The 14005-nt window shown below is 40.9% G+C and overlaps 1 protein-coding gene across 1 annotated transcript in view; it reads left to right on the forward strand.

Moving 5' to 3' along the window:
* Positions 1-14005, forward strand: part of LOC146304751 (ATP-binding cassette sub-family C member 4-like) — a 31212-nt gene that overhangs the window by 5837 nt on the left and 11370 nt on the right. The window contains exons 6-24 of the mRNA XM_084713396.1: positions 1747-1910; positions 3349-3474; positions 4222-4471; positions 6118-6228; positions 6704-6793; positions 6888-7079; positions 9082-9176; positions 9600-9686; positions 10244-10340; positions 11222-11425; positions 11670-11807; positions 11923-11960; positions 12059-12162; positions 12255-12401; positions 12638-12717; positions 13009-13159; positions 13361-13480; positions 13602-13712; positions 13848-13948. Coding sequence (XP_084569522.1) covers positions 1747-1910; positions 3349-3474; positions 4222-4471; positions 6118-6228; positions 6704-6793; positions 6888-7079; positions 9082-9176; positions 9600-9686; positions 10244-10340; positions 11222-11425; positions 11670-11807; positions 11923-11960; positions 12059-12162; positions 12255-12401; positions 12638-12717; positions 13009-13159; positions 13361-13480; positions 13602-13712; positions 13848-13948 — 2406 coding nt within the window. The remainder of the gene's footprint in view (positions 1-1746; positions 1911-3348; positions 3475-4221; positions 4472-6117; positions 6229-6703; positions 6794-6887; positions 7080-9081; positions 9177-9599; positions 9687-10243; positions 10341-11221; positions 11426-11669; positions 11808-11922; positions 11961-12058; positions 12163-12254; positions 12402-12637; positions 12718-13008; positions 13160-13360; positions 13481-13601; positions 13713-13847; positions 13949-14005) is intronic.

Consider the following 14005-nt stretch of genomic DNA (forward strand, 5'->3'; position numbering starts at 1 on the left):
AACATGGCAACAGATTATTATATTTTTTCAGCCCTCCATTGAATCAACAATTAAAAATTGTCCTATTGCTTTTGCTAAGTCCTCCAGAGTCTATAATCAGAACTGCCTGCGTCAGCAACAGTCTGCTATTTAGAAATGACAGACTCAGTGTTATAATTGACCAATCAGAATCAAATATTCAATCAAAGCTGTGTCATAATAATGTAGAATAAAGCCTCATTCACACTAATGCCTTTCTAGCACTGTAAACTTAAATCTTTAAAGAAAACATGTCAAAATAAAATGCACTTTCAGAGTTGTTTAATAGAAGCAGAATAAATTTAACTGAAGGCTTTGCAAAAGCATATAACATATTACTTCTGTAGTTTTTCAAGTGCACACATGCTGTGTATTTAAACTCATTTGTGTGAGTGTTGGCAAGCTGTGTCCCTCCTCATTGCATTTAAGGGAGAATTGCGCAAGTAGTAGATAGAGGCATGTTAACAGAGTCTCAGAAAACAAGGCATAAATATTGTGCATGTAGGATTTATTTGTGCTGCTAAGAAGGTTGTAAAACTGAGACATCAAAGTAACTTTACCGCATCCGTGCATCAGAGCAGACGACAAACTCAAGATTGCTGACTGAATCAAAACTAAATAAACAAATGAAAATATAGCTTGATTGGCTGTGTGTTCGGCAACATAGGTCCTTCAAAATATCGGCCCCAGTGCCGGCAACAGCTCAGGACATCTGTAGAAAAATTATCAAAAGGCCTCAGCTTTTGACTGCATTTACTTCAGTACTGTAGTGAGACATGAGCTTTATCAACACCATCTTCACCTCCACCTGCTGCTGTGTCTCTCACTCTGAGGCTTGTGTTTGTTCTGTATTATATTTCTTTATCATCTCCCACTGTCTTTTGTTAAGATCTATTACACTTATATAATTCAAACTAAAGAGTGTATCACAGTAGGCCTGATAGTTTCCCTGGTGTAGAATTGAAATGCAGCTGATGCAACTGTTTCGTAATCAAAATCACGATGTTGTCATGTCTTAGTAAGTATATCATGACTTCTGTTCCATCTGCATCTAGATCTCCCACCCACCTGGATGACTCAGAATAGACTAATTACTTGATCATGGTATTTGTTAAGTTAGAAAAGGCCCCGTTGTCTGGTGATGTAAATCAAGGAATGCACGTTTAACCTAATTTGCAAGTCAGCACTTATGAAGTGTTTCAGTTCTTGGCATGTTCACAACAGCCAGATGTGGTATTTGATGGGTGTGACGTTTTAATATGTTGTGTGTGGTTACATTGTCTCACGTTAGGGCTGTCTTGACTGTATTCACTCAGAGAAACACGGACACATCTCTCCCTAGCGTGAGGTTCGGGCTTTATTAAATTTGCTCCGAGCCTTTTGAGGCACCAAACCCAGTTTGTGTGTGTTTTGAGTTTCGTTTTAATCAGTATGTCAGAGCCTGCTGTGAAAACTCCACAGTTTCTCAAGGGCATTTTGCTTGTTGGCAGTGGGGCTGTTAATTAGACCATGTCATGCTGATTAGATTAAATTCTTTTGAAAGTAACTGTGGAGTGACTCTCCCCTTTGTCCAGAAGCTGCCCAGTACTGAATGATCACCCATGCTTCTTAAGAACAACCTTGCATCTCAGTGATCGCTGTGTGACTCATTTTTTTTTTAGTGAATGGTGTCATCTAGCTTGTGTAGCAACATGTTACAAATCATTCATGGCAAATTCTCCTCAACAGGTGACTATCTTCCTGCACTTCCTGTGGGTGGGGCCCCTCCAGGCAGCGGCAGTCATGGGGCTGCTGTGGGTGGAGATCGGTCCGTCGTGCTTGGCAGGCATGGTGGTCCTCATGTTCTTGATGCCTGTGCAAACCATGTTTGGAAGGCTGTTTTCCAAGTTCAGGTAACGCATGCACACAAATTATGAGTCCAGACATTTGAGTCAAGCAGTGCCCTTTGCAACTGACATGTCAAGTTCCTCCCCCGTTAGTTACTGTTACTATGTCAGCTTTTCAGTCTAGAACGGTGCACATGCTGTTTACAGTGATAACAGGAAGAGTTTCCTCAACAGTGTGATATTTGCTGATGCCACAAAATCTGCAATGGTATACTTTGATTTAATAAGAGGCCAAATGAGGTGATGTCATACACCCATTGAACATAATCAATTACAGAAGAAGCTGACCACCTTCCTTTTTTTCCTAAATATTAGTCTTGTAGATAGTGGACGTTTCCTATCTCTTACACATTGATTGATCTTGTCAGTCAACATCATGACCATGAAATAATGATTTGCCCGGTCCGCCTTGTCTGTGCCACTCCTCACCAGATGTTAGCTGTGGTGTGATTAAAAAGAGAATGAAGAAGAAACAGTTCTTGGGCTCCATGAGCATTCAGAGGCTTCTACTGAAATGACCTGGAAACTCACACAGAAAGCTTTTATTAGCGTAGATGTAGTCTCTCTAAAGCTGACCTGTTTTGCACTTGATGGCTACGTACACCTGGTAGAAACGTACTGAAATGTGAATGTGTGCTGAATCACTGTTAAATCATCTTTTGAATACCTCATATAAAAGAAGTGTTGCAACATTTGCTCATAAAGTTAAGAAGACAATGAGATGCCTTGACTCTTTGAGATATCCTGGCTGGAAACTGGTTACATCTGGATTTTGGTGTTCAGAGAAGAAGACGAGACGGCTAAGAAGAGCCATATACACCCGTTTTTATGACTTTGTTCTCCTGCTTAGATGTAACAAGGCTAGTGGGAGGGGGTTATTAAGACAACCCAACAAAAAGTGACCACACTGTTTCTTCATTCATCAATACACGATATGATCCTAGAAGACAGAGGCAGATGTCACATGCCCCAGGCAAAAAGGAGTGTGTAGTCTTTAGCACACAGATGACAGGGCATCAGTCACACCTTTAACAGTGTGTGTGTCTTATTGTCATACCTAGTTTTATTTGTTGTTTTTAGAATTTTAACCTGTGTTGATGTTTTATGAACCCGGTGTCTGTGCACTTGGCACTGGACAAGGGTCAAGTAATATTGTTGTAAATCTCTCTGAATCCTAGTTTATGACTTGCAGGGCAAACCTCCTTGGTTACACAATGTACTGTATTTACCTTTTTCAAACCTGATTTTAATTGACTTTAAATAGCTTTGAGGGGAAGAGGCATGTTTGTCTTGCAACTGAAGCATAATGTATATTGACATATTTACCAAATTAAATAAAAATCAGTGCACACTTGCAGTCACATAGAAACTCTTTGAAAGTTGCCGAAATTGTGTATTTTTTTCTTGATTTCTGCAAACTTAAATGTTCTACTCTTCTGTACAGGAGTAAGACGGCAGTTCTGACCGACAGCAGGATCCGCACAATGAACGAGGTGGTGTCTGGAATTAGGATCATCAAGATGTACGCCTGGGAGAAACCCTTTGCTGCTCTGGTCTCTGAGGTCAGAAGGTAAAAACATGAAGGGATTCTTGTAGTCAGCAATTCTCTTTTCACAGAAAGGACATTTAAAGATGAAAGAAAGCACTGAAAGAGGTACTGGTTCACAAATCAAATCCATTCAGTTTGTCAAAGTGGGGTTCTTTTTTTAGTTCAGCGTCTAAAGAATATGTCGCAACTGAGTTTTAGTATTTACAGCATATATTAAAATTTAATATTTATGGTTTATACTATGTGGAAATCCGTCAGTAGGACAGAGCAAATTCCAAATTAGCCATCTGTATGCCATCAGCTCTTACAAATGCAGTAGGGCGTCTTCTTTGATTTGATTTTGATTGCAAAACAAGCAGGACATATACAGTACGTACATACATACATACAAAGCATTCGTCACGACATTCAGAGTGGTGTGATAGGTAAAACGTACATTTGGCTGATTTTTCACCATAAAACCTTCAGCTTACACTTGTGTGCAACAAGTATTTCTACATACTCATATAGAAGAAACATGATCATATTCATTTCGCCCGAGAGGCAGGTATTAAAATCCTCCTCTGCCAGAGGCCTTGTACGTCTAATTTCCCTCAACTGTCATGTCTAACCGGTGTGATCTGGATCAAGACTTGAAGAGAGTTCTGAGACATTTCATGTGCTTCTAATAATAAATTTTTGGATTTGATTGCAAGCTTTAATGTGTCATGGCCCCTGAAAGTGAAGCTTAAAGTCATGTGATTGTTGGATCTCTCTGTTTCTTCTTAGCAAAGAGATCTCCAAGATCATGAAGAGCTCCTACCTACGCGGCCTCAACATGGCCTCCTTCTTCTGCGCCAGCAAGATCATTGTCTTCATCACCTTCACCCTCTACGTCCTTCTGGGAAACACCATCTCAGCCAGCCGAGTGTTCGTGACGGTGTCGCTGTACACTTCCGTGCGACTCACCGTCACACTGTTCTTCCCCAGCGCCATTGAGAAGCTTTTTGAGGCCCGCGTCAGCATCCGCAGGATTCAGGTACGCCACTGCTTTAATATTTTGATTTCATGGTTTAGTGTTGGAATTTATGATTGTGTGTTCCAATTATCTGAATTTTAGGCCTTAAAATGTACCTGGACCTTATAAAAGGTCTCAAATTGAATTATGAATTTAATGTTACAGTTGTGGTCAAAAGTTTACATACAGTTAAAAAGGTCATGAATATCATGGCAGTTTTGAGTTTCCAATGATTCCTTTAACTCTTAATTTTCTGTGATGGAATGATTGAAACACGCGTCACAAAAACAATCATGATTTTTGGTTCGGTCATAAATTTATTACAGTTTTTTCTGGAAATATATCACATGGCGACATAAATCACACTTGACTGGTGACACTGACAGTTGTGTTCCAGCAGCTTCTAATTCATTGCAGACCTGTTGCAGTTGCATTAACTTCAGTCTCGCTTTTAAATGTGTTTTTTTGGAAGAATAACGTATTTACCATGCTGTAACAAGTACAAAACAAAACCATCACTGAACACTAGTGCATATAACTCTGCATATCAGTCAGTTTGAACATGAAATAGGTCTTAAATTACAATCACAATGGTCTTAAAAAGCTCTCGATGCATGACGTCTCTCTCCTCTGCAACGCTTTCCACCACCTCAGCTGGCTCCTTTCAGTGTATGTTGTTATCTCACATGCCACTCACGCTGTTATCTCACGTGTTGACGGGGCAAACTAAATGAGTGGCTGTTGGCGTGTCAGTGTAAGCACTTAGAGATATGGCAGGCTGCTCTTTCTCGGATGTGAGACAGTCCTGGCAGAGCTGCGGCTTACATAAAAGCATGCTTCTCCAGAATGGAGCTCTTTGGTTTGGGATCCTGTGCAGATCACAAAAACTACAGAAGCACCGTCACACCTGAATATAACACCACCGTGTTTGTCTGGAGTGGGGCTGTAACTATTCATTATTGATTAATCTGATTATTTTCTCGATTAGTTGTTTGTTCCTTAAATTGTCGGAAAATAGTGACAGATGTCGATCAGTGTTTTGCAAAGCCGAAGATGACGTGCCCAAATGTATTTTATCCACAACCCAAAGATATTGTGTTTGCTTTCATAGAGGGACAAAGAAACTGGAAAATATATCGATGAATCGTTGCAGCTCTTGTCTGAAGGTTTTCTGAACTGTCGCATTAATATCTGGTGTGGTTTCTCCTCTCACATGAGCTTTCTAATTGAAATTGTAAGGTTATTTTCCTGTTAGATGGAGTCTTAGATGGCTTGCTAATGCTGGTCTTTCGTCAGTGAAAGCAACTGTATAAACACAGATAAAAGTCTACGGTGTTGAGCTGTGTCCAGTCCTCCCGCTGATTTTACAGCCCTGCCTGTTAATCTCTAAACTCTCACAAGGCGTTACATTGCTGAACCTTCAAATTGACGTCATTGTCTCCCTCCTTTTCTTCTTTTTCTTAAAAAGATGTGGTTGGCTTTATATGGATGGTGTGAAATCTTACCTAATGATTTACTCAAACACTGCCACAGGACACTCAACTAAAGATGTACTTTAATCGCTTATATTACTTGTTACATAAGACTTAGGAGTAATTTTACTGTTATGACAACAGGTTTTTTATGACCCTTGGCACTGACTGACTTTTTTTTTTTAAATGGTCAAGGAATTCTTGCTGCTGGATGAGATCACGAAGAGCAGCCCTGCACTCCCACAGGAGGAGGAGAAGAAGGATGTCTCACTAGAGATCCAGGACCTGACCTGCTACTGGGACAAGGTCAGAAACCTTGTGCCTGCTGTTATACAGCACTTTTGCTCATGAGACACTAGTACAACTAAAAATAACATACATATCAATATATTATATGTAAGGTATAGACTTGGGTTTTTGGTCATTGTGGTTATTAAAAACCCTGGCATAAATATACCAGGATTCTTTTCATTATCAATGTGTTACCATCATTTTGATTAATCGATTGGTTTTTTGGACCATAAAATGTCAGAAAACTGTGAAAAACCTTAGTCACTGTTTCCCAAAGCACAAGGTGACGTACTCAAAGATACTCAGTTCACTGTCATAAAGGCCTAAAGAAAACAGAAAATATTCACATTTGAGATTTTCTCATCCAGATCTCTTGAGTTGTAAAACTTGTTTAAAATTCTGGTTTAAATGCAGACTCACTACCTGCCAGTTGCATCTTTTCTGGGTTGTTATTATACAATGTTGAAATATGTTTTTGTACCTCCTGCAGAGTCTTGATGCTCCGTCTCTGCAGAACATCTGCCTCTCTCTGAACTCCAATCAGCTGGTGGCTGTAATTGGACCAGTGGGAGCTGGAAAGGTCAGTTTCCTCCTCATGTCATCATTTCTAAGTCTGTGTACATTTTTCCACCAGCTCACGATTTACTTTTCTTTCTGCCTTCTCGTCCATCCAGTCATCACTGTTGAGCTCCATCCTGGGAGAGCTGCCTGCTGAGAAGGGGGTGCTGAAGGTTAAAGGTCAGCTGACTTATGCCGCCCAGCAGCCCTGGGTGTTCCCTGGAACCATCCGCAGTAACATCCTGTTTGGGCGAGAGCTGAACACGCAGAAGTACGAGCGAGTCATCAAAGCCTGTGCTCTAAAGAGGGTGAGATACAGTTTAATGATTACAACTGAGTACATTTTGCGATACACGAAGTACTCAAAGCAGTTAAGATAAAGGATTCATTATATGTAGAAAAAAGGTCAGAAGATTACTGTCGGACTGCCTCACTTCAGAGAACAGGGATCTGTCTGACACAGCAGGTTCCCTGAGGGTCAGGGTCTCTTAAGGATTGTTTTCACTGTCAGTTAGTCTGTGTAACTCGCAGTTTGAAAACTAATCATTACAATTTCCTACAGACCAAAGTTATGTCTTCACATTGTTTCTTTTGTCCAACCAACAGTCCAAGACCCAAACTCTTTTCATTTCTTATCATAAATGATAAAGAAAAGCAGCAAATCCTCACATTTAAGAGGCCGTTCATGTTAGTTTGAGCTCAGTCCATTGATTGCTTTGTTTTAGGCAGTGGATACCTACTCAAACCTCTATTTTACCACCCAACTGCCCATCTTAAAATATCATCATGTTATATAAGAGATGCCTTTGCTTCTCACATGGCAGACTAACATCAGAGGCTGTACTATGGTTGCACTTAGCTGTCACTATCACGAGAGGAGAGGTTACTGAAGCTGTGTCCAGTAAATCAGTTACTTGTGAGTCCTGTGACTTTGTCCATGTGTAATTGTCAGAATGAACCTGAATTATCCAAATTAAACCGACTATTTATCGTTGTCCATAAACGAGGTCAATTCTTTTTATATGTGGCCAGTCACAAAATGCTCAGCAGAAATGTACTGACTTACTCACAGCAATTTCATGCTCCTGAGTCAGATGGTTTAATGGCTCGATTTAAAACAGGATACTCTACGTTCGTAAAGGGAAAATTTGTTTACCGAAGTAGGTTTCTACTGGAGAAATGTTTCATTTGCATGACAGATTTTGACACACATTACATTGTTTGTCATGGCTTGTCACTAAAATCACAATAGCTGCAGGGTTTCCACTGGGTCTTAAAAACTTAAAAAGTCTGAAAGCCAATAATTTGAATGTTAGCCCAAAAAATGTCTTGCGATTCCTTGTTTTCACCCATGTGGCTGGTTTTCCAATACTGGCATGGCCACTACAGCTTTCTTAAACTTCCCCGTTGTGGGACTAATAAAAGAATATGTTATTGTATCCACATTCCCATAGTGGTCTTTAAAAGCTCTTTAAAAGTCTTAAATTTAACCTGTTGAAACCTGCTGAAACCCTGAGCTGCTCCACCTTCACTGAGCCTGTGTCTCTACCTTAGGGACGACCACCACAGTGTTTTAAGTGTTTAGTCACTGAAAAAATAGACTAAACTGTACACAAACTGCACCACTACATTCACAGCTGTAATGTCACTGATAACTTCCTACTCATCATCACACATATGCTCTCTGTCTCTGCTACAGACTCACTAATGCACACAATTTATGCATTTAGTTATTCTTTAAAGGAGTTTGCTACTTGTGTAACACATTTTAGGTTTAAAAAACATCTCAAAAATTTTAAAAATTTCCAGATGCTTAAGCTAGGCTTGGAATACATGTTATTCCGATGATTTAGCTGACCGGCCATGAACCTGTGTGCTTTTGCCCGATAAGATAATACTTGTAGAGGGGAGGATTAAAATTAAATTTTTTTTATTGAAGGCCATGTGTGCCTATGATGTGCTGAAAGGATAAACTTCCTTGGAAAAGTTGCCCAAACCTTGACATAACTCTTATCGTTGCTACATACCTTCATCAGGCTGAGCTCAGTAATAAAAAGCAGTTGGAGGGTTTTCTATACAATTAAAGTGGGACGTGAATTCTTTTTCTGTACATGTTCAGTCATGTGAGGAACACATCACATCACATCGTCGAGGGTCGACTCCTGACGTCAGACTTTCTGCCTCTCAGCTCAGTGGCTTTGAGGCCTTGCCTTGTCAATCGTTTTGTCATCTTGCTGTTGTCTGGAGAAATGTTTAAAAAAGACATTAATGTTTGTGACATTGAAGATGTGGTGGTGTCTGTCTGTGCAGGACATGGAGCTGCTCCCAGATGGAGACCTGACACTGATCGGGGACAGAGGGGCCACGCTCAGCGGAGGACAGAAAGCTCGTGTCAACCTGGCGAGGTGAGAGTACGGTCCAGATTATTACAATAAAAAAAAAACCTTGTTGTCTTGACAGTGTGTGATATATACATATATCGTCGGTCTTGAGTTGATCTATAGATAACTTCATATTTTTTTATATCAGGGTAACTGAGACATGGCACTTAATGTCTTTTTTAGCTGAGAAAAGAAACTTAAAACTAAACTTATAATGTTTAAGTTGTAGTGAACACCAAGATTCCTTGTCATAAAGGCTGTCACATTCAGTTTAGAGCTGCAGAGATAAATCGATTAATCATTTGAGTAATTCTTTTAAGAAAGTAAGTTCAGATTCTGTGATCTCAGCTTGTTCAAATGTGAAAAGTAACAAGCAGCAGTTAACAAATCAGTAGCTTAAAGTTAGCAGCTACAAGCTGGTTAACACACTCATGTTTGTTTTGTCAGGGCTGTGTATCAGGATGCAGACATTTACCTCCTGGATGATCCTTTAAGTGCTGTGGATGCTGAAGTCGGCAGACACCTCTTTGAACAGTGAGTAATTTATGCAAAGTGTCTCGGGCACAAACTCTTCTCCTGAACATATGTGATCCATCAAGTTTGTCAAGTCCTTGTGGTTCAGTTACCCAATACCACCTGATATAGCTGCGCACGCATATGTACATGAGAGAGCAGCAGGTTCACATCTCACATATTGGGGAGGAGTTGGATCAAAGCCTGGAGTGTAAAATCACAGTAGGAGAAAGTTCCCGTAAGGAGGTGGAAATGTATCTGCATTGTTGTGTAATGTACCAAAGAAGATGAAGAAAAGGTTTCCAGTGTTTGAAAAGGCAAAACTACGCCTGAGTCAGGAAGAGGTGCGGTGCTGCCAGTGTCAGGCAGACAATCGAAACGGGCCCCGCTCTTCCTGTTACTCTTCCTCTTGGACAATACAACCCCACACACCACTTTGTAGCAACTATAATAAGGAATAGGAAGGCCCACAGAAAGAAAAACACATCCCAGATAGATTTAACATGCTGCTCTGTTAATAAAACATGCAGTCTATGTGGGAGAGCTAAAACCTGACCTGATGTTCACTCTGTGTTCAGGTGTATCTGTGGCATTCTGAAGAACAAGCCTCGTATCCTGGTCACCCACCAGCTGCAGTACCTGAAGGCGGCTGACCAGATTCTGGTCCTCAAGGAGGTTAGTTCCCTCTTTACTTCATGTGGAGTGTTGACACTCTGATGAAAGACAAGCAACAGTTCATATTTGTTTTACCCGCCAACACAATAGGCCTCGTGCAAGACTCGCTCGCATGATGAGGTTTGTTCTGAAGCACACGCCCGAGTAATTCAGGAGAAACTTTGGCTTCGTAATGAATCATCTCTATGTAGAAATTAAATTTTAAGTGGTGAAGACGTGCTTCTAAACAGAAGCACTTAAAGTTAAAAGGAAAAAAGAATTTTATGTGTTCACATCAGATTTAATTTTTTTTACAGTTGTCCTCAAGAAATAACACTTGGGTGGATACAGCCCCAGTGCATGTGCTGCTGTAACACTTAACATCACCTGTAATGGTGCATTTCCACTCATTCAAGAATCCTTGTATTATAAATAGGAAAAACAAGATAGAGAGCCTGAAATTTGGGTGAAAATTTGTATGATGTGCTCATTTTCCACTTTAAATAGAATTATGAAAATCCAATGGGAAGATTGTCATATTACAGTCCATAAACTGTCCTCTAGCACCACCCTCAGGTCAAATGGTTTGTCTTTACACACAGAAGATATCACAGTAATCCTGAGGTTTTACTTGTTTGCCACCCTCAAGTCAGACTTCAAGTGATGTTAGTAGAAGAGCAAAATCAGACAAAATTGTGTATTTGCTGCATAACGAGCATTACAGCCTGTTCAGGTCACCAGCTGGACTTCAGATGTCAGCACCAGCAGACAAAGTGTATTCACCATAAACTTGTCAAAGTCTGCGTGTATGTAATGAGACAGTGTTTAGGTGTTGGCAGCAGTATGTAAACACAGTCACAGATGCAGAGAATTCTAACTGTGTTTGTATCTGCACATGCTAGGGTCACATGGTGGCAAAGGGGACGTACACAGAGCTGCAGACGTCCGGAGTAGACTTCACCTCCCTGCTGAGGGAGGAGGAGGAGGAGCAGCAGCAGCAACAGCCTCCTCAAGATGTCCCTGCCAGGAGCAGAACTCTGTCGCAGAACTCAGTGCTCTCACAGGCCTCTTCTGTGCAGTCGGTCAAAGATGGAGACCAGTTACCGGTTCGTGCATCGCTTCCCCTTTATTTGTTTGAACACATAAGTTGATGAAAAGGTTGCAGGTTGTGGGTCAGACTGAGTTGAATCAAACATGTTGCCTTGACTTTGTTATGCCTTTATTTTGTTGAGCCCTGTGGAAGTCAGTACGCTTTATTCTGTTTTGCTCTCTTGTTATTTAATTTGTCAGTGTCATTTTTCTTGTGTGTTACTGTGCATAAACTGTGAGTTATTCCGGTTTCGTCAACAGGCAGAGCCGGTGCAGACAGTGGCAGAGGAGAGCCGCGCTCATGGAAACATCGGAGTGGGTCTTTATGTGAAATACCTGACCGCAGGAGCCAACATCTGTGTTCTGATAGTAGTCATACTGGTCAACCTGCTGGCTCAGGTATGCGAAAGGATGTTTTTACACTTTGCAGATGTTAGCTCAGTGCAAGAATGTATAAAAACATCCAGAAAAGAAGCAAGCTAACCTATTGCTCATTCTTTTTTTTACCTTCTAGGTAGCGTACATTATGCAGGACTGGTGGCTGGCTTACTGGTAAGTATGAAAAACACTAAAAAAAAGAATAAAGTATACTTCACATTAATCCTCAGTATTGGAATATTCCTTAACTCTGTATCATTTTGATTGATCAGGGCTGAAGAGCAAGAGAAGCTGAACGTTAACAGCACCGTCATCCTTAACGGTCAAAATGTTACCAGAGAGCTGGATACAGACTTCTACCTGGGCGTCTATGGAGGTAACCTGAAAACACACGTCCCACCTGCACTGTGTGTCCCGTGTGGTATTTCACTGGTGTAAAGGAGAATATTCTGCTTTTTGTTTTTGCAGGTTTGACGTTGGCCACCATCGCTTTTGGCTTCATCAGGAACATAGCCCTGTTCAATGTGCTGGTGAGGTGTGCACAGTCTCTGCACAACCGCATGTTCAACTCGATACTCAAGACACCTGTGCGTTTCTTTGACATCAACCCTATTGGTGAGTAAAAGTATAAGTTTTGTACGGAGGTGCACATGAATGCATTACATGTATTGGAAATGCATGTTTCTTTGGATGTGTGTAGTTACTTGCTTCTCGCCATCGCATTACTAAAAAAACAAACAAACTGTGATGTCACTACAATCAGATCCTCCATATAACAAAATGTTAAAACGGCTTAAGTTAATATTTCCATTGCACGATATTCTCTAAAATTCTCTTGTTTCTCATTTCAGGAAGAGTCTTAAACAGGTTTTCAAAGGACATTGGCCAGCTGGACGCCAACATGCCGTGGACTTTCGTGGACTTCATTCAGGTGAGGAGATCAGTGACGCAGGAGCTTGTGAGAGCTATATATATATTATTATTAATAAATAAAAATACAATAAATAATATATTGTATGTGACGGTATGGTTAAGTTCAAGAACACGGCGTATAAATTAGTAAAATAAGATGACTGCTGCCACTTAAATATTTCAATACTGTGTTAATGGTGTCAATATCCTCTTAGATGTTTGTCTGATTGACAATCAGATCTCTGTAAACAACTTGATTTCAGTTTTGAACAGTTTTTTTTTTCCCCTGTCTTTTGTTTGCTTTGAGCAGGTGTTCCTGCAGATTATCGGTGTGATCGCTGTGTCTGTGTCAGTGATCCCATGGATCCTCATCCCGGTGCTCCCCCTTCTCATCGTCTTCCTCTTCCTGCGTCGCTACTTCCTGCAGACCTCCAGAGATATCAAACGCCTCGAGTCCACGAGTGAGTGTCCCACAGGGCGACTGCTTTTACATGGAGACTAATATTCCAAATACATTGGATCAAAAGCCCAAAATGGAATAAAAATGCACCATTAAAACGCCTCAGTCAGAAGGCTGGCGAGCGGTTGTTGAACAGATCTGATGTATGTCAGATGACAACAACCATAATATGAATGTACTGTGCTTTGTCATCTTCCTGCAGCGCGGAGTCCAGTCTTCTCCCACCTGTCCTCGTCTCTTCAGGGCCTGTGGACAATCCGAGCCTTTGGAGCAGAGGAGAGGTTCCAGAAAACCTTCGACGCCCATCAGGACCTGCACTCAGGTCAGCCTCAGCCTCAGCCTCACTTTTAGATTCATACAGATGATTCACAGTTCATCAGAATGAAGTTTTTGTGAACAGTAATCACTCCACTGTCTATAACGCGTTTCTTTGTCCTGAACAGAGGCCTGGTTCCTGTTCCTGACCACCTCTCGTTGGTTTGCACTTCGGCTCGACGGCATCTGCTCCGTCTTTGTTACCATCACCACATTTGGCTGCCTGCTGCTCAGAAACCGTAAGGAAGACTTTTAATCTTTTAGCATTTTGTAGGCGTATGTGGGATATTAGATGTTAACTGAAGAGTTTGATTCAGTTGATTCATTTTTTTATTGCAATATAATATTTTTCCTACTTTTTTTTTTTTTTTCAGAGCTGGATGCTGGCTCTGTTGGTTTGGCTCTGTCCTACTCCGTCACACTGATGGGCATGTTCCAGTGGGGTGTCCGTCAGAGTGCAGAGGTGGAGAACATGGTAAGATTTTTGTCTTTGCGTTTATTCACAACGGCTGATTAAGAAAAAGAAAAAAAC

Source organism: Lutjanus erythropterus, chromosome 24 (assembly GCF_056507025.1).
Source record: "Lutjanus erythropterus isolate fLutEry1 chromosome 24, fLutEry1.hap2, whole genome shotgun sequence".
NCBI lineage: Eukaryota > Metazoa > Chordata > Actinopteri > Lutjaniformes > Lutjanidae > Lutjanus > Lutjanus erythropterus.